The sequence below is a fragment of the Micropterus dolomieu genome, linkage group LG13 (assembly GCF_021292245.1).
Source record: "Micropterus dolomieu isolate WLL.071019.BEF.003 ecotype Adirondacks linkage group LG13, ASM2129224v1, whole genome shotgun sequence".
In the NCBI taxonomy this organism is placed as follows: Eukaryota; Metazoa; Chordata; class Actinopteri; order Centrarchiformes; family Centrarchidae; genus Micropterus; species Micropterus dolomieu.
The window spans coordinates 15,276,085-15,303,945 of record NC_060162.1 but is presented as its reverse complement, the minus strand read 5'-3'; the positions used below and the strand labels follow the sequence as shown (position 1 = coordinate 15,303,945).

General features: G+C 39.6%; 4 protein-coding genes across 11 annotated transcripts in view; 2 read left to right on the top strand and 2 right to left on the bottom strand.

Annotated features, from left to right (window-relative positions):
* The window catches only part of LOC123982336 (lysine-specific demethylase 2B), a 30,717-nt gene extending 18,402 nt beyond the window's left edge, over nucleotides 1-12,315 (bottom strand). For 2 of the 7 annotated variants that reach the window (XR_006827942.1, XR_006827943.1), the window contains exons 1-12: nucleotides 12,104-12,315; nucleotides 11,399-11,543; nucleotides 11,195-11,273; nucleotides 10,978-11,024; nucleotides 10,016-10,194; nucleotides 9,767-9,873; nucleotides 8,163-8,256; nucleotides 7,786-7,939; nucleotides 7,502-7,617; nucleotides 6,993-7,119; nucleotides 5,898-6,304; nucleotides 5,704-5,790 (exon numbers count right to left, since the gene is read on the bottom strand). Coding sequence is in view for 5 of the 7 variants with exons in the window: in XM_046067806.1 (XP_045923762.1) it covers nucleotides 5,704-5,790; nucleotides 5,898-6,304; nucleotides 6,993-7,119; nucleotides 7,502-7,617; nucleotides 7,786-7,939; nucleotides 8,163-8,256; nucleotides 9,767-9,873; nucleotides 10,016-10,194; nucleotides 10,978-11,024; nucleotides 11,195-11,273; nucleotides 11,399-11,543; nucleotides 12,104-12,148 (1,587 nt within the window). In the remaining 2 variants the exon portion in view is untranslated. Of the gene's footprint in view, nucleotides 1-5,703; nucleotides 5,791-5,897; nucleotides 6,305-6,992; nucleotides 7,120-7,501; nucleotides 7,618-7,785; nucleotides 7,940-8,162; nucleotides 8,257-9,766; nucleotides 9,874-10,015; nucleotides 10,195-10,977; nucleotides 11,025-11,194; nucleotides 11,274-11,398; nucleotides 11,544-11,632; nucleotides 12,079-12,103 lie in introns of those variants that run through there. The other 5 variants (XM_046067806.1, XM_046067809.1, XM_046067805.1 and 2 more) reach the window with 3 other exon arrangements.
* A 256-nt stretch (nucleotides 12,316-12,571) lies between these two features.
* Nucleotides 12,572-14,276, top strand: orai1b (ORAI calcium release-activated calcium modulator 1b). The gene is made up of 2 exons (XM_046067821.1): nucleotides 12,572-13,045; nucleotides 13,163-14,276. The coding sequence occupies exons 1-2, from the start codon at nucleotides 12,932-12,934 to the stop codon at nucleotides 13,718-13,720; spliced, it is 672 nt and encodes a 223-aa protein (XP_045923777.1). The 5' UTR covers nucleotides 12,572-12,931; the 3' UTR covers nucleotides 13,721-14,276.
* Nucleotides 14,277-15,464: 1,188 nt separating this feature from the next.
* Nucleotides 15,465-17,347, bottom strand: morn3 (MORN repeat containing 3). Of its 2 annotated transcripts, none has more exons than XM_046067820.1 (6): nucleotides 17,200-17,347; nucleotides 16,598-16,754; nucleotides 16,327-16,484; nucleotides 16,076-16,235; nucleotides 15,793-15,977; nucleotides 15,465-15,636 (listed from the first exon to the last, which is right to left on the bottom strand). In XM_046067820.1, the coding sequence occupies exons 2-6, from the start codon at nucleotides 16,740-16,742 to the stop codon at nucleotides 15,571-15,573; spliced, it is 714 nt and encodes a 237-aa protein (XP_045923776.1). In that variant the 5' UTR covers nucleotides 16,743-16,754; nucleotides 17,200-17,347; the 3' UTR covers nucleotides 15,465-15,570. The 2 variants fall into 2 exon arrangements, with proteins under 2 accessions (XP_045923776.1, XP_045923775.1); XM_046067819.1 differs by having other exon boundaries at nucleotides 17,170-17,323.
* A 213-nt stretch (nucleotides 17,348-17,560) lies between these two features.
* On the top strand, nucleotides 17,561-27,834 carry tmem120b (transmembrane protein 120B). The gene is made up of 12 exons (XM_046067338.1): nucleotides 17,561-17,713; nucleotides 20,978-21,096; nucleotides 21,434-21,550; nucleotides 21,665-21,724; nucleotides 21,830-21,925; nucleotides 22,017-22,106; nucleotides 22,292-22,357; nucleotides 22,493-22,554; nucleotides 25,243-25,335; nucleotides 25,745-25,809; nucleotides 26,010-26,078; nucleotides 26,465-27,834. The coding sequence occupies exons 1-12, from the start codon at nucleotides 17,651-17,653 to the stop codon at nucleotides 26,579-26,581; spliced, it is 1,017 nt and encodes a 338-aa protein (XP_045923294.1). The 5' UTR covers nucleotides 17,561-17,650; the 3' UTR covers nucleotides 26,582-27,834.
* Nucleotides 27,835-27,861: the final 27 nt, after the last annotated feature.

Genomic DNA, 27,861 nt, shown 5'->3' with positions numbered 1-27,861 from the left:
GTGTCAAAAGCAGCGCTAAGGTCCAGGAGTACCAGGACTGAGCACATGCCATCATCAGCAGACATTAAAAGGTCATTGGTGACTTTAAGCAGGGCAGTCTCAGTGCTGTGGTACTTCCTAAAACCAGACTGAAACTTTTTAAATAATTTGTTATTTTCCAGTAAAGTGAGCAGCTGTTTGGACACAATTCTTTCTAGAATCTTTGCAATAAAAGGCAGTTTTGAAATTGGTCTAAAATTTTGATGGAGGGAGGGATCTAAACCAGGTTTCTTTAAAATTGGGTTCACGCAGGCCGTTTTAAAATAATCAGGGACACAACCAGTAGATAGGGAGCTGTTGAAAACAGAGATCAAATGGGGACCAACAGAATCCATTACTTTCAGTAAAAACTTTGTAGGTATTACATCAAGTGGGCTGGAGGACACTCTCATTTGTGATACTGTTTATAGTGATGCTGTGAAGCCAATTTGTAGTATGTACTGTGTCAAAGGCAGCAAGCTTGCATTATTAGTTTTACTAAAGAAGACCTTTAAGCCTGCAGATGCTTTAGAATTATTATCTGACTTAATACTAAATGGTCAACAAACTATATTATAGTATATAGAAACACACTATAATATATAGTTGTATACAGTATGTATAGTACATTATCAATTCAGTGATTTTTTTTTTTTTTTTTACAAACATTTCAGATTTCAATAAAAGGAAGGCATTAAGCCCAGAACAGCACCTCAATCTAATGTTTACATTGTATTTCATGTAATAATGGTGCAATGGCTCAATAATAAGCACTCAAAATGTTATGTAATGAGAAAAAAATTCAAAACATCCTGTTAAATTCAACAGCGGTCAGTGTTATGGTGGATGTAGGCGGTACTGCCTAATCCTGTCTTTGTAACTCTAGGTAATAGTTCCAAACACATGACAGAAAGAAACAGCACTTATATATGCGCGCACACACACACACACACACAAATCTGATCACAACCCGCTGCACATTTTTCATGGCTGTTAAAGACACAGCACAGGATCCAGGAGAAAACAAACACATCAAGAATGTCCCTGGAGGCATCTTCCAAATTTAGCACTTCACTTGCTTACATGTTTCTACTTCAAAGAGAAACTGCTCTTATGGCTATATTTCACACATGGATCACTAGGAACCATTATTCTGCGTTAGGGACCGCGCAGACTGATTTATAACAGTACACATTAAATGTGCTCTATTTAATAGAACTGGGTAATGGAGATGAGATGCCTTTGATCTCCATCATTATTGTTCTTGTTGTATATTGCTGCTCCTTCTCAGGCTCAGAACCCAACCACAACAATGTATTTTTACCATGAAAACCACATGTGAAAATGCTGCCAACCGTGCTACGTGAGAAAATATGTGGCAATGTGTGAGATGAAACGCATAATAACAAGGAGTGCAAAAGACTGCAGCTCTTGGAGATGAAGATCGGATTTCTTTAGTTACATCGGCAGTGCAGATTTTCCTAGCGTCAGCATAGCAACAGCCACGTCCCATTCCCTAACAGAACGGTCTATGACACACAGACTTGTAACCAATAAGAACTGTAATGAGACTCTCTAACAGAAAAAGAAAGCAGGCTCAATCTTAGGCATATTACAATAATTTATTCAAACAAATGGCGTGAAATAGACTGGCATAGGCAGTCAGATGTGTGGTTACCAGACAGGATTAGAGTGAGATGTGGAGGGGGGTGGCGTTCTGGGGGTATTCATGGGGATTACAGACAGGAGGTCTGCTCCAGAAGAACACTGAAAAGAGACCAAGTATTACAGAAAAGCTATTGGCCAGGTCCTACAAGCATGAGACAACGGGTCAGAGTTGTGATCATCACAGGTCAGTGTCTCATGAAATAACAGGTAGCCAGATACTGCGGCGTGTAATGTCTTTCTTACTGTCTGATTACACCTCGAACTTCGACTGCAGGTGTGCAAGGCAAATGAAAAGATTCAGATAGCTGTCCATATTGTCTCCTAAATCCCCTTTAACCCTACCCGACCCCCTTCTGTCTGCTAAGGGAGTGATCTCCAAAGCAGATATCCCTCTGACGCTCAGAATTAAATGACAGGAGAGGTTGACAGCAACACTAATGAAGAAATCAGCTGCCTCTCACAGTCTCAGTAGCTACTCTCTGTGTCAGGTACAAGTGTTTGTTTTACAACAATAGGATATGACCAGAAAGTAAGTCACTGGTAGCAACTCAGTCTTTAGTTTAACATCATTAGATGTAGTATACACACCTCTTCACAGCACATAGTATAGCCATCTTTAATCTTTCTAAAGAAATAAGTACGGTACAGGTGACCAACGACTAATTTCTTGGCCCTTCAAAGCTCATTCAGCTGGGAAACATTAGCAGACTCTAATGTTCATTGATACAGCCTTGAAACCACTTCAGCTAATGTGGAGAAAATCAATTACTGTGGATGTACTTAACATCACTTTAAACACACATTGAAGACAGTGCATCTTGAAAACAGACTGCAGAAACAACAGAACATATAGTTTTATCCATATAGCTTTAAGGGGGTGTGGTCCAGATAGCTGGTTGCACGTCACTGCACACAATGCACAATACCCGGTCCAATTTTAATGTCGTTTCTGAAATTAGTGACCAAAAATCATGATTTCTCTTACTCTTGTCTAATAATATATGTGGAAACAACTGACTTGGCAAAACAAAAAAATGGGTTCACAAGTTCCTGGAGGGGATTACTTTCCTGTTAAGCTTTTGAGGCAGCATATGTTGTAAAGCTATAAACCTGATTGCTCTAGCAGACAATATGAAGTGTTTAGCCCAAATATTTACATCTGAAAAAAGGAAAGTGTTACACACAAACCTCTAATGAAACCTCTGGAGTGTATAGTTAGTCAGAAGCTGAGGACTATGGACTGAACAACAGCAACAGTGTCAGCCAGTTAGAAAACTCCTCACAGAGTATGCAGAGCATGCTTTGGAGATGTGGATAACACACAGTATAAGCAGGTTATTCTGGCAGTTAAACTGTTTCGCATGGAAGTATTTTGGCTTTCAGGCTACACTGGCTAAAATCTTAATAGTTACTCAGCCTGCTGTGGACAAATTGCACGTACGTCAACATATGTTGCATATTAGCCCGGCATATTTCGTTTATTGCACAAATAGTTCAACTGTAACACCATGAACAGGTGCAGTGGAAGAAAAAGAACTGAAAATGTTTTATGATATTTGTCAAAAGAGCAAAATGGACTCATCTGCAGTCAATGTTTTTCAAATTCAAATGCGGCCACAGCCTTAATGTAAGGAGGTGTGGTTCAGAGTTAAGTAGAAGAAGTATTTTAATTTTAATTTAAAAACATATTTCTTGCTGTGTAAGCAAGTCTCCTCTTACATCTCTCAGCCATTAGCACAGAACAATATTGAAAATGAATTTCATTAACACATACTGGCACAATAACCTGTTCTGTGTAACACATGTTCTAACATACGTATCTTCTGCATCTATGTGAATTCCCATTCCTGATTTGAAACAACCAAAAGCAGCCCTGGGGCTCTGAGCTATATAAACACAGCCTCCTCCTCCTATTGCTGGTTTTACCTGACAAAAACACACAAGCATGCACACACACAAACGGCAAAAAAAGGGCAAAAATCAAAGAGCAAGCACAGAAGGTAAACTGAATCTATTCATTTCTCTCCAGGTAGCTCCATTTCCTCACTGCCCTGTGATGCTGCACACTGCTCTGTCTGGCACAAGCATTCCTCCGGTGGCCTCACTATGCCTGCCTGCAGGGGTTTGGTGCGCTAACCTGCTCAGAGTCTGAGTCGTAGTCCTCATCATCAGCGCTCAGCGACATGGCCATGGCTGGTTTTCACACACCGTCCAGCTCGCAGCAAACTGACATGGCTGCAGTCTCCTCCTCCTCCTTCTACTCCTGCTACCGCTGTCTGGCCTACAGCCCTCCCTCCTGTTCCAAAGCTCCACAATACCACAAGCAGATGTAGGAAACACAGACAAGCCTGCCTCATTAATATGGATCGACTCCCAGAGAAAGAGGAGGGGCGTTGGGAAGCACAGAGCCAATGGAAGGCCGCGCCGCATCAGAATATATACTGGGGGAATCTGCCGTAATCAAATGGGGAGAGACGATGCAGAGAAGGTGTTGTCATATTAATGAGGAGTATCACAGGCAGAGCGGAGCAGGCTCCGCACAGCCAATAGAGCCAGATGGCATCTCATTACAAAAGGCACACACAAAGGGGCCCCACAACCAGCAGCTGGCCTTTGGTGGAACAGGTGGGGGTGATCCAGAGGGTCCATGAAGCCAACAGAAATCACTTCCATACATTCATATACAACACATCCCATCCTCATCTAGCACCCGCCTGTTACACACCTCATGTATTTGTTTGGACAATTAATAATCAATAGAAAATTAAAAAGCATGTACTATATATATATAAAAACACATTCATTTAACTTAAATAAAGCCATTATCTGTGACACATGCTATTGACTATCATTACAATCAATTCTCCACATTTTTATATTATAACGCAATGCAAGCAAGAAAGCACTGAAAATGAACACTGTACACAAGTATTTTCACACTAGATATTAGGGAAATGAAAGAGGTCATTATTTTTCTTTTTACATTAAGCCAATTAATGTAAAACCCTTGATTTTCACCCTCATATATACATGATATGAAAGGATGTAAACATCAAAGGGACTTCAAGTGTGCAAATGTTGTCTTACAATATCACAATTTCACATGGACTTTGTCTAAGGAGGTATTATGTAGAGCATACTGATGCCCAAAAGGCACATGCACATTACTTAAGTAATGAGCATCTATACTGAAATACATGACTTGTGCAAACCAAAAACACAACGGCTACACATTTCTGTACATATTCATATCAGTTAGTATAAAAGTTGATACCAATTTGAGCCCCAAGTCAGCCTGACAAGCAGTGAAACAGTGAGGTGTGCAGCAGGTGTGGAAAATGTGTCATATAGTTTCTGTTCATAGTGCAAACTACAACGTATTAATGACAACAAAATACAGTTTATACGAGTATGTGTATGTAGGGAAGCAAAATAAATTAATAACAAACCACAAAAAAAAGTCATTACTTGCTTGATTAGACAATACTACAGCCTGTTAAGTCAAAATTATGTAAATAACTAGTGCTCCTGGGAAGGAGTGTAATATGAGGGACTCAATTTGATGAGAGGAAACGAGGAGACTGAGAAAAAAGGTAAGAACAGCAAGAAGAGAAAAAGGCTTTTCCCTTGAAAGGTAAACAGGGGAATAATGTCAAGCATGGAAGTGTAAACAATTAAAGTGATGATCAAAAATGTAAAATACAGATCAATGAGAAATTGGGTCATGCTGGTGGCCCTTCAAATAAAAACTACCCTATTTTATAGTAAAGATAATAACCAAAGTAACACTACTCTGCTACTAATAATTTGGCTCTAAAAAGTTCTGAACCTAGTTTTATTAAAATGCCGTACTTTATTAATTAATTACGATGATTGTTCTATTGTACTAGGTGATCTACTCAAAAGCAAGTGTGTATCAATTGTCCATCAACTTAATTTGAAAGCCCCAAATACAGATAAAGAACTATGGAGCAAAAACAACAAGAAAGGCTCACACTGCAGCTGAAATAGTCTTACCTTTATAGTTCTCTTAGGCCAGTACACCACAGGGACTCCAGTGATCGCTAATTTGGGGTCATCATCAGCATGTTCTTTTAAGACAACCTACACAGGCACAGAGAACAAACAAAACATTTACGGAAAGTCTGTCATGTCTATTGAACAGTATATATTGTGCAAACGTGTTCCTGTGTCGCCTTTTTGTTTCTTACCTTCATGTCATCCAGCAGGGCTTGTGGGTTCTCTATTCCCCGCGGAACACATTTCTTATTTTCAGGGAGTGACTCCAGCTTCTCAACCAGCGTCCGGAGTCCACTCAGTTCAAACTCGGTCAAATGTGTCCATTTATTCTGAGACTCTGAGGCTGGAGAGTCAGATGGAGTTTGGGGGAAATCTAGGGAGGTGGAGCCGGGATTACAGCTGTCCTCAGAGTCAACAGATAAAACAGCTTTGAGGTGCTGGCCTCGCCGGTTGTCGGGAGAGCAGGGGCCATCATGGGCGACTTTCTCATATTTTTCACCCTGATCATCCCTGACCTGAGTCTCACACGAGTCCTCGTTCATGTCCTGGCTCCTTGAGTCAGAGGAGGGACTCTCTGTGTTTGCCTTCGTCTCATTGTCTGAAGGGACAAAATGAGGGAGAAACAGCTATATCAAATGACTTATGTCTGTCCACATTGTATTTCTCTTTTTATTGGAAGAGTGCCATCAGCTGAGGATATAATATATCTAGCAAGAACAAAGAATGATTGAGTATGGCACTGGAACAGCACGCATGATATGTTTGACAGCAAACACAGCAGGTAACACGTCATGCCACCTCGCGTACCTGTAGTTATTAGCAAAAAGATTTTTGTAATTACTTTATGAACACCTGGGGGGATATTCCTACATTTGTGGGTATGTTAGCTTAACAAGTGTTAGACAGGCTTTGTTCTCGTGTCCTCCAGCAGAAACAACACCAAAGATGCATATTTCCTCATTTTACACAGACAAGACAACCTCACGGTCGGTACCCCACCCCTTCAAATCTTATCTTAATTACTTCCCAAGTGAAATAAAGCTACGTTCACAAATGGAATTAAGATTATCCTAGTCTTACAAATAAGTATGTGCATTTAATAACTGCAGAACCTTTTAGAATACAGCAGGACAGATGGAGAGCAGAAAGGTTATTCATTAATACATTTAATAAGAGATTTAATAACGAGAGAGAGCTAATGACAACTGCAGTACAAGGTTTTTAACAGTATCCAGGGACACACAAGAAGATATTACAAAACAGCTGCATTACTTAATATCACCCACCCATTACTGCAGGCTCTTTGCGGCTCTCCTGAGAAAAGTAGGACCGTTTGGTCAGGCAGTGCAGGTACCTCTCCAGGACGTACCAGCATATCTCACAGTAGAAGGGGAAACGAAACTTGGAATGAACCTGAAAACAGGGACGAAACTAGATCAGTGTAAGCTTTAAAAAAAACTATTATTTACATGAACTCCGGTTATGAAGTTATTCCTGATTTCTTGAACAGCATCAAAAAGTCCAGTTTTCTTAATCAGACGGGAGTTAACACAGCTAGATTTCTGTAGGTTTACATACATACATACATACAACATTGTGTCACCCCCAAATATTTTGCCCTTTGACTCTTTTCCCTTATTTCTCTTTTAATCTCAACCAATTCCTCCTCCACCACGTGTCTCATTCTCCTGTCTCTTGTAGTCAAGAGATCAATTTATCCCAGGTAGAGTTTACTGAATTGAAAGGTGCAGGTCAGAGTTCAGCCACACACTGGAGAGTGCAGCAAGACTCCTACCTTAGTCCTGTTCTCTATCTCATAGATGGTAAGCTGCATAGGAATGTTGAAACTGTGCAGAATGTTGCCTCCAAACACCAGTGTGTCTTCGGGAGTGTAGACAGCATGAATCCACCCTTAATTACAGAAAAAAGCACAAGAAATTTGTAAAGAGTAAATAAAGGGGATTCATGCAAACGCACATAGCTGAATATACTGCATAAAAGTCAGGTAACATTACTGTCCATTGAAGTGGCAGCTAATCTTTTCCTGCTGGCTACTTTAAAACAACCATGCCAACACACCAGATGGGATGAAGAAGGTGTATCCTTGCTTAAGCTCCACTCTCTGGCATCCATCAGCTCGGTCTCCCAGGAAGATATCACTCTGCTTGCCTGATAGGACCCAGTCCTCATAAAGAGCAAGGTTATGAGGGGTTGGAGGCACAAGCCAAAAAACCTGAAGAGAAGCGGATATTTTTTTATTTAGAGGTCATACTGTCCCGTCGTGGCCAGGTGAGGTGAAATATCAACTCTGAAACCGTTGCAGGTTTTTAGAAATATAACATTTTCTTAATTTCTCCCCCTAACGTTCAGAGAAAGGAATACTAATAAATGAAGATATATGGCACAAAATATCAGATATGTTGTAAGAGACTAGAAAAAAAAAAAAAAACACGTACTTTCTGTCCCTTGAAGACGTGATACCAAACAGAGGTTCCTCCGAAATCAATGTGGAAGTCCGTGTAGCAGCCCTTCACACTCATCAAACAATACCTACAGCAGGAAGAGAGATAATATCGTTTAAAAAAAATCACATTGTAGACAAGTTGATAGTGAGGATGTACAAGTATAACAGACTGCTGACATACAGCACAAAGTACAGATCAACCAATTAGAAGGCAGCAGCAATCTCAGGTGTGTTTTGTTGAAAACAACAGCTACCAATAGAAAACACCACTATTGATTACTCACAAGATCACTACAGAGTTAGAGTTCACATTGGGACATATCTCCTTAGGAAATGAATTGAGGAATGATAACCACTCCAAGGCATAAATGATTCAGTCATTTAACGAGATGGGAGCATCACTATTTATCTGATAAAAATCTAACTAACGAGGTGTATAGAGAAAATAAACACAATAGGAAATCTATGTCATTCATCAGAGGTGATGTGACAGATTTCTTTCAGCCCGTCTCGTTAGCCCATTTTTTTTTCCTTTTCCCAGCTCAATGAGCTGTCAGTCAAACACACAGAACAGGCTGCCCAGAACTTATGAAAAAAAATTTTTGACCACTAATAGGAAAGAGTTTTCTAATTTAAAACATCTTTAATATCATCACTTCTAAGGCTATCTACTTTATAGTCTGCTGAGCTATAAATGAGGGCAACAAATGGCTTCGACTACAGCAATGACAAAAACCAAGCATGTTACACACTTTGAGGTCAGATACTGTCATTTTGTTTGCATCATAGAAAATGATGAAAAGACAAACAATAATTTAGGTATAAAACTAACTATTATTTTTCATTGTCAATTAATCTGAAGAACAATTTCCCAAAGCCCAAAATTGACATCTTCAATTTCTTCTTTGGTCCAACCAACAGCCCAAAACCCAAAGATATTCTGTTTTCAACCATATAAGACAAAGAAAAAGCAGCAAATCCTCTCACTTGAGAAGCTGTGACAACAGAATGTAGGTTATTTTTGCTTAAAAAATAACGACTGATTGATTGTCAAACTATTTGCAACTTAATTTACTTTCAGTAAAATTATCAATTATCTCTACCACCAACACTCACCTAACCATGATTCAAGCAAATATAATTAAAATTAATAAATACAACTCAGGAGAGGGACAGAGGGGTAGAAATTGGGGATAGTGTGATGGGAGCAAATATGAGCAACTGAGGTTAAAAGGAAAGGCACTATTGGTCTTGCCTCTCAGCTACAGTATTGGTACAAATGCTGGCAGCTGATTGGCTGAGAGGTGTCAGTGCAGGTCCACTACAGCTGTTATAAAACCATCCTCCACTGTGGAAAACTCTGCTGCCTAGCAACAATATCAAGAGCAGGTACAGAAGATGGATAACAGTGTGAAGCGCTCTGCAGTGATGGAGTGATACGCGAGACATTCAGATGGGAGGAGAAATTGTATTTGCTGCCAAGGAAGCAGCAATTTTTTCCAGGTATTTCCTATATCTTGCTCTACATGCTTCATTTTCGCAACAGTTCAAAGGAGATTTTTGTGAAAACAGAAAGACAATCCAGTAAGGTCATACCTTTGCACTTTAGGGTACTTCATCTCTGAGATTACATTGGTGGCTTCTGTTTGGCTGTGTTTCAGATCAGGAGGCCACATGTTGTCCACCCAGTCGACTTGATCCACCTGTGAGGGTGACCAAAACTGCACTTTTAGACATCAGTCACAGCGTTGTTGGTCATACTTTCTTTGAATGTGGTACCAGATTTGTGACCTTTATGAATCCCTTCATAACCTCAAACAGAAAGGGGGCATGTGATATTATTACCACTGTGGGCCGCTTGATGAGGTTCTCCAGCTTAGTGTGGCTGAACTCTAAGCTGATGACATTGAAGAGTTTATCCCGCTCTTCCTCTGGTGTCTCATAATAACGGACAAACTGAGCCATGCTCATTTCAGAGCCCTTCTGAGTGCTCACGTCCATAACATCCACAGACCGTCGACTGCCTGCAGGCAACAACCAGGACACAAGTTTAAATTTATCTATGAGCACTTCCACTGTCTAACTTGTAATACAATCTGTCTGTAAGCTTGTCTAAAAATCAGCTTACACTTGAATGTTATTGTGTGATTTATAGTGTATTGTTGACATCTGACAGATTTTATTATGAAAGTAGCTCAGAGCTAATGCATGTAATTCATCATCTTCTGCACTAGAGGGAGCAACTACACCCCAGTCGTGTTCTGACTTTATTTATTTCATGCTGCACTTGATACAGTTGTATTTAAATTGGAAAACTGTCTGTTCATATGTTTTTTACATTGCAATTATGGATAAAACATACAGATAGAACATTATTAGTTTTAAAAGGAGTACACAAAATAGCCCACAATACTTCGTTGTCTGCTATGTGCAATATTTATTAAAGTATCTTGTTTTAACTTTTAAAACTTTATTCTGTTGTGCAAAAAAAGAGGTTCTTTACAGTTTCTGACATAACTGAACAATTTAGCTGCTAGTACACATTTTTGAACTCACTATCCCAACCACACTACAGGATCTGGCATAGTTGGGGTAGCTTGAAAAGGTTTGATGGATGAGGCAGCTACAATCAGCGGAAATATTCCAGCCTCTCACAACTTTTTTATGGCAGAGATTTGTCATGACTATGACAAATTGTTTAGAACTACCCAAAAGCTGAAACTCACTGACCTCCCTCATTTCCACTCCACCAGCTCTTATTCTTTAAATTAGCTTAAGTGTATGTGCGTGTGTAGCATCATACTTACCAACCAGGCCTTTAATTTCACTGACTGTAAATTCTGGATCAGGCATTCTATCCAAATTTAAAGAGAGGGGTGGATGTCACTTAGTTGTCCTATTACATGTGTTGCCAAATGGTTAAACATAAATATATAACAAAAATTTTAAGTGGGTTCAGTCACCAACAAGAGCACTGTCAAAGATTATTCTTAAAGTGGTAAATTCACAGAAATGGCTTCTCACCTGATCCCTAGTCCATCTTTCTCTTTAAAAATGAGTGGGATCCTGAGAGCCTCCCTTTGCACATATTCATAAGAAAAGTCTGCAACACAGTGAGTGTGTGTTATGGACAACTGTCATTTATGGGGAAGACATGAATCTTGCAAATCTTACAAATGATAATATATACAATCAAAATTATATATGATGTTCTATGTGTTACTTTACCTTTACCCTCCATCAACTGGACATACTGTGCGCTGTAACTGCCACTGACAAGCTTTTCCTCCACACTGAAACCTCTTATGTTTGCAATTTCTTCCACATCAGACAAATCCTCGTTTTCGTCGTACATCATCCGGCAGATGGAGCGCTGCCATTGAAAACGACATGATTTACATCACAAAACTGCAACACGCGTGGAAAGGAAACTCTTTCTGTCATAACGACCCCCTCACTCACCATTAACATCCAGTAAGCCTGATGTAAAATGATGATGTAACATTAATTTTATTACTAACTTTTGAAACTGGACTGAGGGATCATATTCAGTTTTTGACAGTACGTCAGTAGCATCATATTATCTTAAATGGGACGTCAAGCACAATACCCATTAACGTTAAACACTTGTCCGGGGAAAAAGCAGCTTATGGTACGTTCTTCCATATCGATAAATGTAAACTGTTTGCAGGATTTCACTGATCTAACATGTTGGTTTCGCTTGTTTTAACTACTGTACGCTCGGTGAACTGTTACAAATACAATACAAGTTATAAAACACTTCGTTTTTCCTCATAGCCTCTATACTGAACAGCTTAAGTGACTTGACGAATATCGCAACGTTTACAGTTGCAAGCGTTAGCTTAGCTAACTAATTAGCTCGCTGCCAATCTCGCCTCATAAGCTAACGTTAACACGGCCGATGGTACACACCAGCCTGCGTCCAGATTCAGCACACGTTTCCACGGCCTGAGCCATCGTCTCTTATGAATGTTTTCCAGGCATTCAGCTTCGGAATGGCATCTTCGTGCGTAGTGAAGTTAAAGAAACACTTAGCACGCGTTTCGGGTTCAAAACAAGGGAACCATGTTTTTGTGTGTTACGTCATCGCCAGGAACCAAAACATAGTTGGCCAACGTCACGGCGTGTTAGTTCACTGCTTTTCAACTGCCTCCACAAAGAAGACCATGAACCCCATCACTGTTTGTTTGTGGTCGAAAGGGGGGAAATAAACATTACATTTTAAACACTATTATCGGATAATTCATCGAACCGTGTTAAATAAAATAAGGGTTAAAATAGCTTTTCTAATGTTATATCAAAAAGCACCTTTGAATCCACTTCATTCATTCTAATGGTAATAATACCAGTTTCTATACACTTGACGCTACGTGTCAGTCACGTGGACTGGCGTAACGCTGCGTTCAGCCGTTGAAGTAGGCAGAAACATGTTTTTCTTTGACACACTTATCATTAAATGTGGCAGTCACATTAGTCTTACTAAAGGCTGCTCGGTAACCTTAACTGAGCAAAATGCAAACGAGTTTTAGCGGATGTTCCCCTCTGAGCGCGCTGACTTATGGGTAATGTAAAGTGCAGGCGGCATAACACGCCGAAAAAATAGCTTGTGTAGTTCCGTCAGCTGGCGAGGTTAAATGTGTTGTAAGTGTACGCTGTTAGCATGTCCATCGCTTGTTTCTGTCCGTTTAAGTAACAAGGTAGCTCCGTCAGCGCCGCTCGTCCACTCCTTTGATAACAGACATGAGTCTGAACGAGCATTCACTGCAAGCACTGTCCTGGAGGAAGCTGTACCTGAGTCGAGCTAAACTGAAGGCTTCCAGTCGGACATCCGCTCTGCTCTCTGGATTTGCAATGGTAACACTGTCTTTAAGCTACCCTCTTACTTCCTTTGTAGCTGAATCAGTCATGTTACTCGGTACTGACATGTGTCTAAAGTTGTTTCCTGTTCTCTTCCTGTTCCGTCTTTCACAGGTGGCTATGGTAGAAGTGCAGCTGGACAACAGCTATCCTTACCCACCTGCTCTCCTTATTGCCTTCAGTGCCTGCACCACTGTCCTTGTGGCTGTTCACCTGTTCGCTCTGATGGTCAGCACCTGCATTTTGCCCAACATAGAGGCTGTCAGCAACGTTCACAACCTCAACTCTGTGAATGAGTCGCCACATGAGCGAATGCACCGACACATTGAATTAGCGTGGGCTTTTTCTACAGTTATTGGGACTTTGCTCTTCCTGGCTGAGGTGGTTCTACTCTGCTGGGTCAAATTTCTGCCTATTAAGCCCAACAAATCCAGCAATAACACAATTTCAGCAGGCGTGGCGGCTGCTATTACCTCCACCTCTATCATGGTCCCCTTTGGTTTGGTCTTCATAGTCTTTGCTGTGCATTTCTACCGCTCCTTGGTCAGCCACAAGACTGACAGACAGTTTCAGGAGCTGGAGGAGCTATCTAATCTCACCAGGCTACAAAATGAGCTGGACAACAGAGGGGAATCATCCATCTTGCAGTCTCCTAGCTCACATTTCCCATAGACGTATGGTGGATACGCATCTATGGTGGAACTCTGATTCCTTGGGATCTCTCCAAGCCACATTATTGGCTTATAATTTTTTTTTTACAGGAATGAAGATATCTCACCTATTTGTTGTGAAATGTACTTTTGTGAACATAATTTTTATTTTTTAGAAAACAGGTTTGATCAACTGTGAACTCAAATCTCCCATAGTGCATGTAACTTGAAATTCTACTGTCTGCTGTGATAGTTGCTTGATTTATCTCTTACATTATGGCAGAGACATCTGAACGATAACTTGGAATCCTGTCTGTTGCCTGCTGCGTTAATTTAATCATTTATCAGTGAACAATGCCTTTGTTAATATATATTACTTTTTGTGTTTTGTAAACCACAGGTATTTTACCCTACTTATTCACCGTGCACATGATTTCTTTTTTAATGTTCACAATTTGCATTTGTAATGCCTGCTGTTTGTGTAGACTGACTCAACAGCTGCCAATTACTAGAGAATATTTGCTGACATCTGTAGCACAGGCTGTGGTGTTAAAATAAACATTTTTACCAAGTGGCAATCAGTTTCAGCGTTTCAAAAAACATTTGGATGTACTATTTGAAAACCTTTCTAAAGTTATGTTATGCAACTTACTTGAAATAATTGACACAGGTTAGTCACCTAGAAAATTTAGCAAATGCATTATTTGAAGCTAATGAGTAGAAGTAGTATTAATACATCTGTTTTCGCCAATCATCCTTATGCTGGATAACCAACTGAGACAATGCTGTCTGATGGTGTATTGTCCTCTTGATGCTTTTTAAAGAATTCTGACTAATCACACATACTGCATAATCACTTTTTGACCTCTGCAGAGTACTTGTTAATATTAGACACTTATGTTCCCTCTGTGCTTCAATTTATAAAGTCTGAGCACTTCACTTGTCTCATGTCCTGAATTAACATGTTTTCATCATTGACTCACAAGAGTACCCATGGGGTGCTTTTCATTCAAATTTAATTTAACTGGTGTTATATTGTCAACAATTTAGAGAAACTGATCGATCTTAGCAGTCTGTGTTTCAGGAGGTAAAAGTCCAGATGTGGTTGGAAATGCATTCAGAATGGAAACAATTAAGGTAGTGGGTTGTTGGTGGCTGTTGTATTTCCATCATAACTAGAAGTTGGGGTGGGGTGGTGATGGAAGGAGAGCCTCTTCTTTGAGGCTGGTTGTTGCAGCTAGTATTTTTCTGAATGATTAGCAAGCATCAGAGCTTTCGTATCGAATAAGATTGTACGCGTATTGTTAGAATGCAGCATATAGAAAATAAAGTACATCCTAATATTTGATCAGACCCCATAAAAAGAATAACCTGGATGTGTGATTTGGGTATTCTATGTATACTAGTACTGAATTTATCACATGAGCAGCTGTGATAGCCTTTGATTGTTTACATTTACAGCATCATGTAGGTCTAATGAAGTGAGTTTAGTTATTAGGCATATCATTATGTATTTTTCTACATGTATGCAGTTTGATGATCTTTTAGGAACCCTAGAATTGAACTGTAATATAGTGTTATAGTCAGATATAGTAGCAAGCATTTTATTATCATCACAGTTAGTGTTTAAACACATGTGTTGGTAGTAAACTGGATTAACATGTTAAATTATATCACTATTGTTTTCTACTCAAAAATGTTTTTCATTTGCTCCACAGACAAGAACAAATTATTTGGGTGTAAATATTTTGACAACACTGCACATGTTGAAGTCTTAATGCCATTTATTTATGCCATTTATTTTCTTTTTTTAATTCTTTGTGAGTGCGTGGTCAAGTCGACACAAGCTGTAGATCCTCTTGTTGTTGTTCTTCAACACTGATCACTGTAGGGTGACTGGGCTTCCCTTAAAACCAACTGCATATCCACCAGGTGTAGCTTGAAAATAAAAGATATGTTCATATTTTTATCTGTAATAATGCCTTTGAAAAAATGCTTTGTTATCCATTATTATTTGATTGTGTCAAATATGTGGTGACAGACAGTGTAGACTCAGATATGTGTCTGTAAAACTCCACTGTCAAAATGTTGTACCTGTGGAATTGGATACTTTGTCGGTGTAGGTACGTCATCCCTCCCAAAATCAGACAGGGTCCCACATTTTGCTATTCCATCCACCCAAAAGCCTTCATAAAGCTGGCCTTTGCCAGTGTAGTAGAACTTTCCATTACCGTTCTTCTTGCCATCTCGCCAGTTGCCTTCATACCAATTTCCATTTGCTTGGGCAGTTGGAAAGTCAATTTTTTAAAATTAACCATCTTGACTACATAATCTTTTTAGATTTTTTATAAATGTACATAAAGCAAAGTGCTCTTACCAGATCTAATGATGCCCTGTCCATGATTCTTATCCTTCATCCACTCTCCCTCATAGATATCGCCGTTCTCATAGTACATCCTTCCCCAGCCACTCCGATGGTCCTCACTCCACTCCCCCTCATAAACTGCTGAGTTATTGTAGAGGTAGGTCCCATACCCCTAAAGAAATAGATAAGAATGCTAAATATATCAGAGAATTATAACAAAACGCGCTACTGTTTGCATTTACAACAGTATATCAGTTACATACATGCTTCTTTCCATTTTTCCATCCACCACTGTACTTCCTTGCATACTCCTTTGCCTCTGGGAGTAGCACACTGTAGGTACCATATCCATCACGTTTTCCAAATTTCCAGTCTCCATTATAAATAGCACCAGACTTCTTCCAAACCTGAGTTCCCTTCCCTTGAAAAAAATAATGAGCAAATATTTTAGCTAAAGTGTGTTACGCTTTCTTAACCAGGCATTCACAAATTGCTCAGCAGTTTAGTGGAAGCTCACACTAAATAGTGTCTCACCATGCTTTTTGTTGTCCTGCCACTCTCCAGTGTATTCATTACCATTGACAGAGATGACTGTGTGCCGCAGTCCACATTTCTGTGACTTTCTATCCAACGATCTTGAGGATGGCTGATTTTTTTTGGATTTCTTAATGTATGGCATGGCTGGGGGTCGCTTGATGAAAAACATTTGACATAAATAACATGTTACACCCATGAAGCTGTTCAGGTTAGCCTATTTTTCTCCTTATATTAATCTCATTGTAAAAGGAACACAAAAAACACCTTATATAGTGCAAGGAATGTGTGCACACATGAGAAAAGTTTTACTAAACACATCACATAACCTATTCTTCATGCGTAAATGTCATTAGAATATATTTTAATTATTTTTAAAAGTCTTGAAATATAAGAAATATGATTCATGCACATGAACCACATTTAGGTTACATTATGTTTAAATTATCAAGTTAGCTTACAAGGCCATAACGCTAGCTGACCTTAAGGTTAACGCTACTGTTAGTGTAATTTAATTTTAACTAAATTAGGATGTAAAACATTCATTCAAAGCAAAGTACTTGTAACGTTACCTTGGCGAGGTGTCCAAGCGTATAACTTACTTAAAGTCAACCCGCTTGTAAACTCAGGCCATGTAGCAACTGGATAAATTAAGAAAACATGTTAGACAGCTCGCTAGCAGCAAAACTTTTGTAGCTGGTGTCCGCAACAACATTCGTTGTATCCTAGCAACAGTTCAACAGTGTACTGTAGTTGGTAAAGTGCAAATAAATTCAAAGTTAATTTTAAATTAGAGTAAAAAGTGTATTTGAAGACTCTGCTGATGCCCAAGTAGTTTTTATTTATTTGTTATATTATTATTATTTTTTTTTTTACTCGTGTCTTCTCTTTCAACCATGAGTCCTCCTGACAGACAGTGTTACGATGTGCGCATGCTCCTGGCAGCCCAGTTTTAAAAAGCGGCCTGAGTGGATAGCCACAGTGTGAGGAGAGACTCGGGGTGGATCCTGGTGAAGAACCGTCCTTTTCTCTATATCAGCTTACTCTACCACAATGTCCAAACCGAAGTTTCAGACGGAGTGGGAGGAAATCGACGGGGAATATCAACAATTACAGGTGACAGAAAACACAAAAAGGAGTTCATGATCTATAGTAGATTGGTGGCTTTAGCTTTAGATGGCACTGACAGCCGATACTCTAGTGGCTACGTTAGTTTGGATGGCTCCTTCCTATTCGTCATTCATTCTCAGCCCAGCCGTAGACGCAGCATTGAGCCAATAACGGCGCTCTTGGTAGCAATATGTGTGTGTGTGTGTGTGTGTGTGTGTGTGTAAGTGTAACATGAAGTATGTTTCACTGGACGTCTATCATCTTTGTCTTTACTCTTGCATCCGTGTGTTGCACCCGCTAACGTTAGCAGCGGGATGCTTATCTTGCTGCTAGTGTGTTGCGGCTAATGAGCAGCTACAGTAACTTAACCTAGCTAACCACACGGTGTACTATTGTGCAACTGATTCATGTGAAATGGTTGTTGCCAAAGTTACTTATAGGTCTTAAAGGTAACTTCACTTGTTTGTCGCTGCTGCTTTGCCTATGTAAATGATTTCGCGAATGCATCATCATCAGTCAGTAATGCATCGGTAACGTTAACTCACAGCGACGCTAGCTTACGTTCATTAGCTGGCCATCTTATTATCATCTAAAAGTATAAGTCACGTTAGTCGATGATGAAAGCATACCGCTCACTTTGAGGTGTTATATAGCATCATGTGGTGTTGTGGCACGACCATCCCCCAGTCCTCGTGCCAGTAGCAGACAACTCAGACCTGTGATGCCATCAAAATTTAAAATCTGGAGCTGCTCCGTGGGGAAAGATGAAGGTGACTGTCAAATGTTTGGGGATTTTCTTAAATGAAGCTTGCATGTGCTGCTGAATAACTAATGTCAAATATTGCAGCTGCACTGTCTCCCATTCATAGCTTGTCAGGTTCAAGGTCCTAAATCTGGAGTCTGTGGGTTTGAAGAGACTTGGTACACACTGTTTATTTACCTGTCCATTTAATCGGCCACATGCATGTCAACATTAGTGATATGAGAACACTGCCATGTGATATACACATAGAGAGAAGACACAATAAGTAGTGTGATTAGCTGTGTGTTTGCTTTTCCCCTCTCAAAGGTCAGGACATCTTACTGCTTTTCAAAAGTTTGCTAATCTTAAAGCATGAATTGCACAAGGACACAACAAGACAAGCGGTACATCATGTATAGAGTTCATAGCCAATTAAAATTCAATAGGTACTATCCAAGATGTTGTACTTTGAGTACATTTAAACAGCACTCCCCAAAAGTGTAACAAGAAGGTTACAGTAGCTGACAAAACACCTGTGATCAGGCCACTTCTTGAAACTTTTAATTGTGGAAGTCTTAACAAGGAATTACTTTTATTATTATTATTTATATTTTTTTTGGTCTTGGGTCCTTGACAGTCCCACACTACATGATCCTGTAGATTCTAGATAAGTGAATACAAAATGTGAGAAGTAATGTGATGGTCTAACCTCAGGCTGCGGGAGTGGGGACGTGCCTCTGAAAGCTGTAGTCTGGTCTACCAGTATAAATGCATGTAAACTTGAACATATTTTACCACATAATACAGTGTCATGGGCTGTTTGTGTTTCACAGGGTGAGCTATAGACGGGTTTCTTGTATACAAACACTACAGGATGCGCGCGCTCATTGATCAAACGTCGTTATCACCACATATATTTACTGAATGTCAAGGAATGGTACTTCTAAGTGTATTGAAATATTAAAGACTCTAAATGTTCATAAAATATACTTCGAATCATTTAACACTATTGGTGGACCCCCCAAAGAATATTGTAGCGTTTAAAAGCAGTGTTTGGAGGTGCATGCAATTCTCGGCATAACACCTGTCAGAAGACTGTAGTCAACCACTGTAACGTAATCAACGTAGATTACGCATTGTTTGTAAATTCATGTTGACTTAATAATACACTGCCATTTCATAGATAGATCTGTTTATTTGTGTTTCATTTCGCATAACATGCGCGACCGCGCTGCAGGTTAGCGAAACCGGACGTAATGTTGTTTAAGTCAGCTGCTTACCAAAAAGCTAATGGAAGAAGGAGGGAGAGAAGCGTTCTTTCCACAGCTGTAAGTACTGTCATTAGGCCTAACTTTGCTGTGCCACACTCAGAGATGCAAAGAACACGGTCTTCCGTAAACGCTGTGAGACCAGAAAAAATCTTTCAACCGCGAACTATTTTGTATTGCAGTATCTGCTAAGAAACATGAAACTTTGCCTGTAGAAAGAAACTCCGGCAGCTAACGTTACTGCCAGTGAAGCATCCACTCGGCAGGAGAGAGTGGCGTTGATCAACGGTTTGTAAAAGCACTGAATACTTCTCTTATAAGTGAATGTACTAAACAGTAGGCCTAATGTTAGTTCAAAAGTCGAGACTCTTGCTTGGGTTTTTTTTTGGTTTTTTTTAATCTCAGTGGCGTTAAACGTTATAGGTTTCGTTAAAATCATATTCATTGTTGCGGTTATGAATACGCGATTAGTTGGCGAGACTTGCTTTGTTTTTTGTATTTCATCCAGTGACGTTAAGAAATGTTATGTACGGTAAAAATCATAAGCATTGATTCTGTTATGAAGACGCGTTTAGTTTAAAATGTAGGGAGGGACCTGCTTTGTTTTTTCTTTTTAAATAGCCTATTTTAGGCTATATGATACAGCTGCAGTGTTTTCAGTTCGGCTGGTTGTTGACTCCTCAGGTTAATTATTGTTCCAGTAAAGTGGATTCATTTCTAAAATGCGCTTCTGAACAGGTTTCCCGTCACTTTTAAGGATGGGGTGCGGTGGTTGAAAGTAAATGTAACGTAAGGAGTAACGTGACTATTAATAAGTAAAGTAATATTACTTTTTAAATTTCTGAGTAATTTGCCCAACACTGCAGCTAGATTTGCCATATAAACTGTCCCCTAGTTGCGCGCGCATCTCGGTGATGACGTCGCACAGAAACCCGACTATTACTCCGCTGAATTGTTCGCCCAGAGATATTCAGTGTTGTCCACACTTTTTTTTTCTTTTTTTTTTTTTTTTTTCCCCTTTTAACTCTTTCAAAGAAGTATTTTCAGCTATGCTCAGGGTTAGTTTAATGGATTTCTGTTCAGTTCTGGAGGAGTTGTAATCGCCCCTCATCCATGCGTTGTGATTTTTATTTTCACACATTTGTATTTGCATTTCTGTTCATTTGCAGAAAGGCACACTTGTATGTCTTATTGGCAGCAGACTTTGCTACCTTGCGCATGTTCCGCCCTCACTTTGTGTGTTTTTTTTGTGACTGCTAGGAAACTCACAAAATATACAGACAAAAGCTTGAGGAGCTCACCAATCTTCAGGCAACCTGCAGCAGCGCGATCAGCAAACAGAGAAAATGCCTAAAAAGCCTAAGGCACAGTTTGACCAAGTAAGTACTCACTGATCAGGACAGAACACTCGGTTTCTTTGACAGATTATTTGCTTAAACTACATTCAGTTTTCTGGTGTATCATAGTCTAGCTCCCTTGCACTGGATTGCACTCAAGGAAATGGTTGTGCAGAGGGAGGGGGATACAGTTTACTCCGAATGACTCTTTTTTTTGGAATGGCAGGCAGTAGAGGCAGAGTTAATGGTTAAATGATTGTTATCTCTATCACTCAGACACTTCAGAAAAGATTCTGTGTCAGAGTTTATGTAGAGCTAAGATAATACTCCTCCTCTTGTTTACTTTACCGCTCACTATCATTTTGTCTGTTCTTCACAGGTGTGCGCAAACATGCGACGAGAAAGAACTGGAACTAATAGCAGACATCAAAACACAAATCAAAGATAGAGAAAATGTGTTCTTTGATATGGAAGCATATTTGCCAAAGAAAAACGGGTACGTACTTATTATTATTTTTTTAATGTCGACAATTCCCAGGACATTGTAGACAGTTGAGTTTTATTTTGTGTGTGTGTGTGTGTTTTGTGTGTGTGTGTGTGTTTTTTCCAGGCTGTACCTGAATTTGGTCCTGGGCAATGTAAGCGTAACGCTTCTCAGCAACCAGGCAAAGTATGTGAAGTATTCCGCCTCGAGGACATCCTGAAAAGACAGGCGTAGTCTCTGGGTGTTTGTGTGTCAGATCCTCATCTTGTTGTCTTTCATTTATTCGCATAGATTTGCCTACAAAGACGAGTACGAGAAGTTCAAGCTTTATATGACAATAATCCTGATGTTTGGAGCAATAACCTGCCTCTTCTTTCTCAACTGTCGGTAAGGTAACGGTTTTCCCCTCGATTGTTACTGTTGTCAACTTATTAAAATCTGAAGAGGGGGTCACTGTTTTATCTTCTGTTTTGTTTAGAGTCACTGATGAAATCTTCAACTTTTTGCTGGTGTGGTACTACTGCACCTTGACCATAAGGGAAAGCATCCTCATGAGCAATGGCTCCAGGTGTGTTGGCTCCTCAATCCAGAGGCACTGCAGTCAGTTAAACTTTTTTTTTTATTTATTTATTTTTTTTAAAGTAAAATCACAAGAGCACTTGAGCAAGATCTGCTTGCCGAATTACTGTACAGTACCTGTAACTTGTTTTAGTGCCCCCCACACCCCTTCATCTCTATTCTTATGCTTTGTAGGATCAAAGGTTGGTGGGTGTCTCACCATTATGTGTCCACCTTTCTGTCAGGTGTGATGCTTACCTGGTGAGTTTTTGTCCTTGATCGTTTCGGCAGTCCTATTTGAACTTTTGTACAACTAGTACAGGTTAGCGACTGTTAAGGCAATAAAGGCTACAGTTTTATCATTCAGTTTTTATTTTAACTTGTGCCTTTTTACAGGCCAGAGGGGCCCATGTATCAGAGGTTCAGAAGCCAGTTCCTCGCTTTCTCCATATATCAAAGTAAGAGTTGAATCAATTTACTGGACTTGGAACAAAATGTGTGTATTTGTTGCTTTATGTACAGTAAGGGGTTCATAACATTAACATATCTAAATTTTTTTTTTTTTTTTTTTTTTTTTAACGTACCCAAACATAAGCTGGTTGCATTTTGCACCAACAGGTGGTTCATCATCAAAAAGCGGAAGTAACTTTTTCCCTTGGTGTGATGTACGGTAGTTAAAACTGGGAACATATAATACCCTTTTGTTGTGAGTTCCTTGTAGGGGGGAAAAAAATAAATAAAAAAAAATTGCATTTTACAGGTTTTTTTGACGACTTTAGTCACCTGTAGCATAACATAACATTTTGTGACAACTTATTTACTAGACCAGTGGTCGGAAATAGGCAGCCCTCAGGCTAAAGCTGGCCCACCAGCTATAATATCTGGCCCATAGCCAGATTAATTTAATAGCTGTAAATAAACAAACATTATAGCGGTTGGCTCTGAGACGGATCACTTCCTCTTAAGTGATTGTGCCTACAAAATAAAAGCACAAGAACATCTTTGCAACAGGACTTTGTCATGTTAATTTGAGGGCTTTTACATTAAAGAAATTCAAAAGTCTCTGGCTTGCTTGACACACCTCTGAAAAAGCTGCTAGAAAATGTGAGATTGGATTCCCTTGAATGAGAAAAAAACAAATTTAGTCTGCCTAGACTGGGGAAATGAAAATAAGTGTCCACAGGTTGGTGTGGACCAATCGGCGGGGGATGCACACACTCCTGCACATACTTAATTGTGAATGTGTAAACGATCTATTCATAATCAATTTGTTGAAAAGGGAGAAAGATAAAAAATTGCAACACGTGGGAATTGAACACACAACCCTCTAAACACAAGTCATAAGCATTACTGACTGAGCTAAACAGGCACACAGGAAATGACTGATTTATAGATGATAAATTTACTATTTTCTGGCCCACCATCTAATGACTCAAAAAATTTGGCCTGATGCTAGACTTATTTGCCGACCCCTGTACTAGACTTACAGCACCTGACCAAGCGCCTCGACTGTGGGAGATGAAGGAGAATTTGTGTTGCATAATATGTATCTTTAGGGCCGGACGATATGGCCAAACAAAAATCAGATCATTCGATATCGGCAATTATCACAATACTTTTCAAATCATTATTTATTAAGTTTAAAGTGCTCCTGAGTGAAAGCTGAAGAAACCAGATTGTTAATTGTGGTTGTAAACTATTCTTTATGGTAAGAACATGACAAACAGTAGATCTGAGGCAGAACATTCAAAATGATTACGATAAAATCTTTTTTTCAACAAATATGCATGAGTAAAATAAGTAAACCTTTTTCAGTCCCTCTTCCTCAGCAAAATAAAACATTAATATAAAAATGAGGTGCTAATTTGTTCGTGATTCAAATTAATTAAATCAGATATTTACTGAACATTTGTTGTTGAGGAAAAGTATATCGTGATAATTATCACTAGTGTTTTAAGCCCTAATGTATCTTTTGTATTCTGATACATACTGTATTTTCTCTTTAGACAAACATATACCTTTTTAATGTAGGGCTGCAACTAATCATTATTTTCATTTCATTAACAGATGAATCTGTCGGTTATTTTCTTGATTTATCAATAAATAGTTTGTCCTTAAAATGTCTTTACTTGTCTGGCCAACAGTCCAAACACCAAAGATGTTGAGTTTACAGTGATAAGAGTCAAAGAAAAGCAACAAATTCTCACATCTGAGAAGCTGAAAACAACAGAAGTTGGTATTTTTGCTTGGAAAAAGGACTGAAACAATTAACCCATTCTCAAAATAGTTGCTTGATCAATATTCTGCTGGTCGACTAAATAACTGAACAATTTATCGAATCATTTCTACCTGAATGTTTTGTATGTTGCTCTTTACTAATAAAACAACAAAAAAAAAAAACATACACCACATGTGATGGTAGACCAAGGCCAGAGCAGGTCAAGGACAGGATCACCTGCAACACAGTGTGATTAAACACAATGTAAACATGTTTTAAAGGAAGCAAACAACGGTGACTCAGCTTTCCTCGCAGTAATAGCTGACACTAAGTGGACTCAATTTCAGTGGACTTAATTAGACATGAAGAGCTTGATAAATGAAGGTCTCACTAATTGAGGACATGCATCGTGTTTCTTAGCTCAAGTTGAATTTTAGCGTGAATCCTGCTTCTGTCGATCAAAGACGTTAGACTGCCGATGCTTCACCGCCTGCTGATATTAGTTGCATTTATAATAAAAAGGTTCTTCATGTGAAAAATGTCTTCTCACCAGAATAGAGAAGTGAAGTCATTTCACACATAGGTGGTTACAGTCAGTATATCACATGTAGACCGACGATGTGGCCAATAATGTGATGGGGCTCTCTGGTTGGGGTTTTGGCTGATAAGTCAAATGTTTAAACAGACAGATGGTCATTTACCAAAAAAAACTCGCCTAACAAATTCAGCTTAAACTGAGACAATTTTTTTTGAGGACAGAATGACTGAATTTCAGTGAGCAAAACTTCACATCAAAGCGTGTGTGTGATGCTAGTCCTCAGAAATCGTTTTCCTGTCCAGCACTGACACACAAATTACAACATCTGAACCTAGTTGATCTGGTTTTGGTGTTAACTATTGTGTAATCTGCGATCTGTATGTTCTCCAGGCTTTGTCCAGTTCCTCCAATATTACTACCAGAGCGGCTGCTTATACAGGCTGCGGGCTTTGGGAGAACGAAATCAGCTGGACCTCACAGTGGGTAAGTTGAAAGCTATTTTTGGTGGTAGTCATTTCAATCGTTTGAACTCATGAGCCATCTGCAACGCCATGTCTGGAAAAATAGGGTAAAGGTTGAGAGATGGCAGTTGTTAACATCAATGAGCTGTCACACAGATGTAGGAGTAACTTGAGTACGGAGTCACTGAGCATGTGGGAGAAGTTTGCTTTCAAGTTTTCTGCCTTTCTTTTTTTCTTAAACCTAACCCAGTAGTTTTGGTGCCTAAACCTAACCCAGTAGTAAGGCTTTCTGGCAGAAATCCCTGAGAGAAAGCTTCTCCCATGTGTCCTCACTGATGACTGATTGTTGTGCAGAGAGTCGACTGGGTAACAGTGTAGTATTGTGTGTAGAGAGTCGCTGGGTAACAGTGTAGTATTTTGTGTCTCCGCAGAGGGATTTCAGTCCTGGATGTGGAGAGGCCTCACTTTCCTTTTGCCGTTCCTCTTTTTTGGCCATGTAAGTCAAAACCTCTACTTTTGTTTTAATATCAAACGACATGTGAGCTCGGGCAAACACATTTTCCACCAGCATTCATTGTTTTATCTGTACAAAAAGACATTTTTAAACAAGAGCACACAATTGCAGAAATATGCAGATCAAAGCGATATTTCCTTGTGCAGCCAGAGTATGGAGGATAATACGTCCTCTTCCTTCAGTTTTGGCAGCTGTACAACGCAATGACCCTGTTTCGCTTGGGAGGACGTGACGACTGTAAGGAGTGGCAGGTAAGGATCGCAGTGGCAGATCCATTGTCTCAACATGCCTCTTGACGTTTAAGCAGAGTAAGAAATTGTCCGGTTAAAGGCACTTGTGGATCTTGACCGCTGTGTCCACACAAGCACATTTGAGGTCACAGTCAGACTTGGCAACTGAAGCGAAGTCAAAAGAAGTTTGTCTGCATCAGACTCATGCAGCACACATGCTTAACTCAATTCCTTTTATTGAAATTACCTGTGATAAAGTACTGAAAAGAATTTTAATCCCCACCTACTTTAACATGTGTGAGCCCTTCAGTATTTCGAAACACAGCTACAGTAATAAAAATGCATGTCATGACTTGTCCCATTTATTTATTTATTTATTATTTTTTTTTTTTTTTTCCCCCTTTCAGGTATTTATGCTGGCTCTGACATTTCTCATCCTATTCCTTGGGAATTTCCTCACTACATTAAAAGTTGTCCACCAAAAAATTCAGACAAACCAGGGAAAGGTGCAAAAAAATGACTGAGACAAACAAACCGAAGACGCCTCAGATTCTTAACATAGGGCCAGTAATTTTGAAGCAACACGTACAATCGCTTGATTGACTGACCACCAGTACGATCAGGGCCAGGGGAGGATGAAGCTGAGTGCCGCTGTTTCTCTGAAGCTGTGGCGGCGGCAGCAGCGTCCAGCCAAAGTATCTGGCCAACAAGCTTTTGCTTTCTAATGACTTGTCGTCGATGTCGCTGCAGAAGTCTGTCAAACACAAAGGGGCGGTCACCTGATAGACGAACAGTTTGTCGCTTTACCCTGTACATAAAGTGTGTGGAAAGAATGTGTTTTATTTGGGTGTTTGTCAGTGCATGAATCTTGTCAGAGAGCCTTTGTTTAAATATGCAACTAAAATGAGGGACCGGTAGCACCAGTTAACAGGATATAGTTTGCCTTTTGAAGACCTAAAGTCTGTCGTGTGTGTATATACTTCATACTTCTGTGAAGTAGTAATGGTCAAACGGTCTGTGGCCTGGCACTGTGCTTCGGGCGGGGGGGGGTTGTTTGTGTTTTTGGTTTTTTTTGTGGGGGGATGACAAATGTAGGTCCACAACTTCAAAGAACACCTGATACTTTACTGCCCAAAATGACCTGCAATTTCGGGGGGGGTTATCAAACGCCTAAACTTGGTGAATATGAATACAGACCTAAAAACGTTTACTTATCTACTAAAACAAGGATTTCATTTCAACTCCTCCCCAGCAGGTACGTTTTTATGTTCTCTTTAACATAACGTTAGCAATTTGTATTGCATACATGGGTGTATCATGCTTCGCTAATGGTCTAAATCATGCTTCAAGCTTCTTAAACATTTTATCACAAAACCCTGATATGAGACAGTAAGATTAACACTTGAAGGAAAAATAACACCGTATTTGCTGCCCATCTTATGTATTGTTGCAGAAGTGTGTTATATCAATGCTGCTCTGGGCTCTGGTACTGTAAGACTAAGATACAGAATGTATCTAATGTATTTAATTTTGAATCAAGATACTAAAAGTGTTTGTATGAATGAACTTATGGCCAAACCTGGAGCCTTTGCTTTAGTTCACTGTAGTGTAGTCTGGTTTGGTTTCATGCTTGTTTGAAAGTATAATAAAGGGACTCCAAAGTTCAGATGGGTTCAGACGAACAGCTGTAGTTGGTGTCAGGCCCCTAATGCCTTATTCACCCTTCAGCCTGTCGCAGCTGAAAAATCAAGACGGTAGCGATACATTTGTCTTCTCTCTCTCTCTCTCTCTCTCTCTCTCTCTC

Coding starts and splice junctions, on each gene's coding strand:
- morn3 (XM_046067820.1), bottom strand. CDS start 16,742: ATGCCATACATTAAGAAATCCAAAAAAAATCAGCCATCCTCAAGATCG. Junction 16,485..16,597: donor GCAGGACAACAAAAAGCATG/GTGAGACACTAT, acceptor ATTTTTTTCAAG/GGAAGGGAACTCAGGTTTGG. Junction 15,637..15,792: donor CAAAGTATCCAATTCCACAG/GTACAACATTTT, acceptor TTTATTTTCAAG/CTACACCTGGTGGATATGCA.
- orai1b (XM_046067821.1), top strand. CDS start 12,932: ATGAGTCTGAACGAGCATTCACTGCAAGCACTGTCCTGGAGGAAGCTG. Junction 13,046..13,162: donor TGCTCTCTGGATTTGCAATG/GTAACACTGTCT, acceptor CGTCTTTCACAG/GTGGCTATGGTAGAAGTGCA.
- tmem120b (XM_046067338.1), top strand. CDS start 17,651: ATGTCCAAACCGAAGTTTCAGACGGAGTGGGAGGAAATCGACGGGGAA. Junction 21,725..21,829: donor CTTCTCAGCAACCAGGCAAA/GTATGTGAAGTA, acceptor TTATTCGCATAG/ATTTGCCTACAAAGACGAGT. Junction 22,107..22,291: donor CTCATGAGCAATGGCTCCAG/GTGTGTTGGCTC, acceptor TATGCTTTGTAG/GATCAAAGGTTGGTGGGTGT.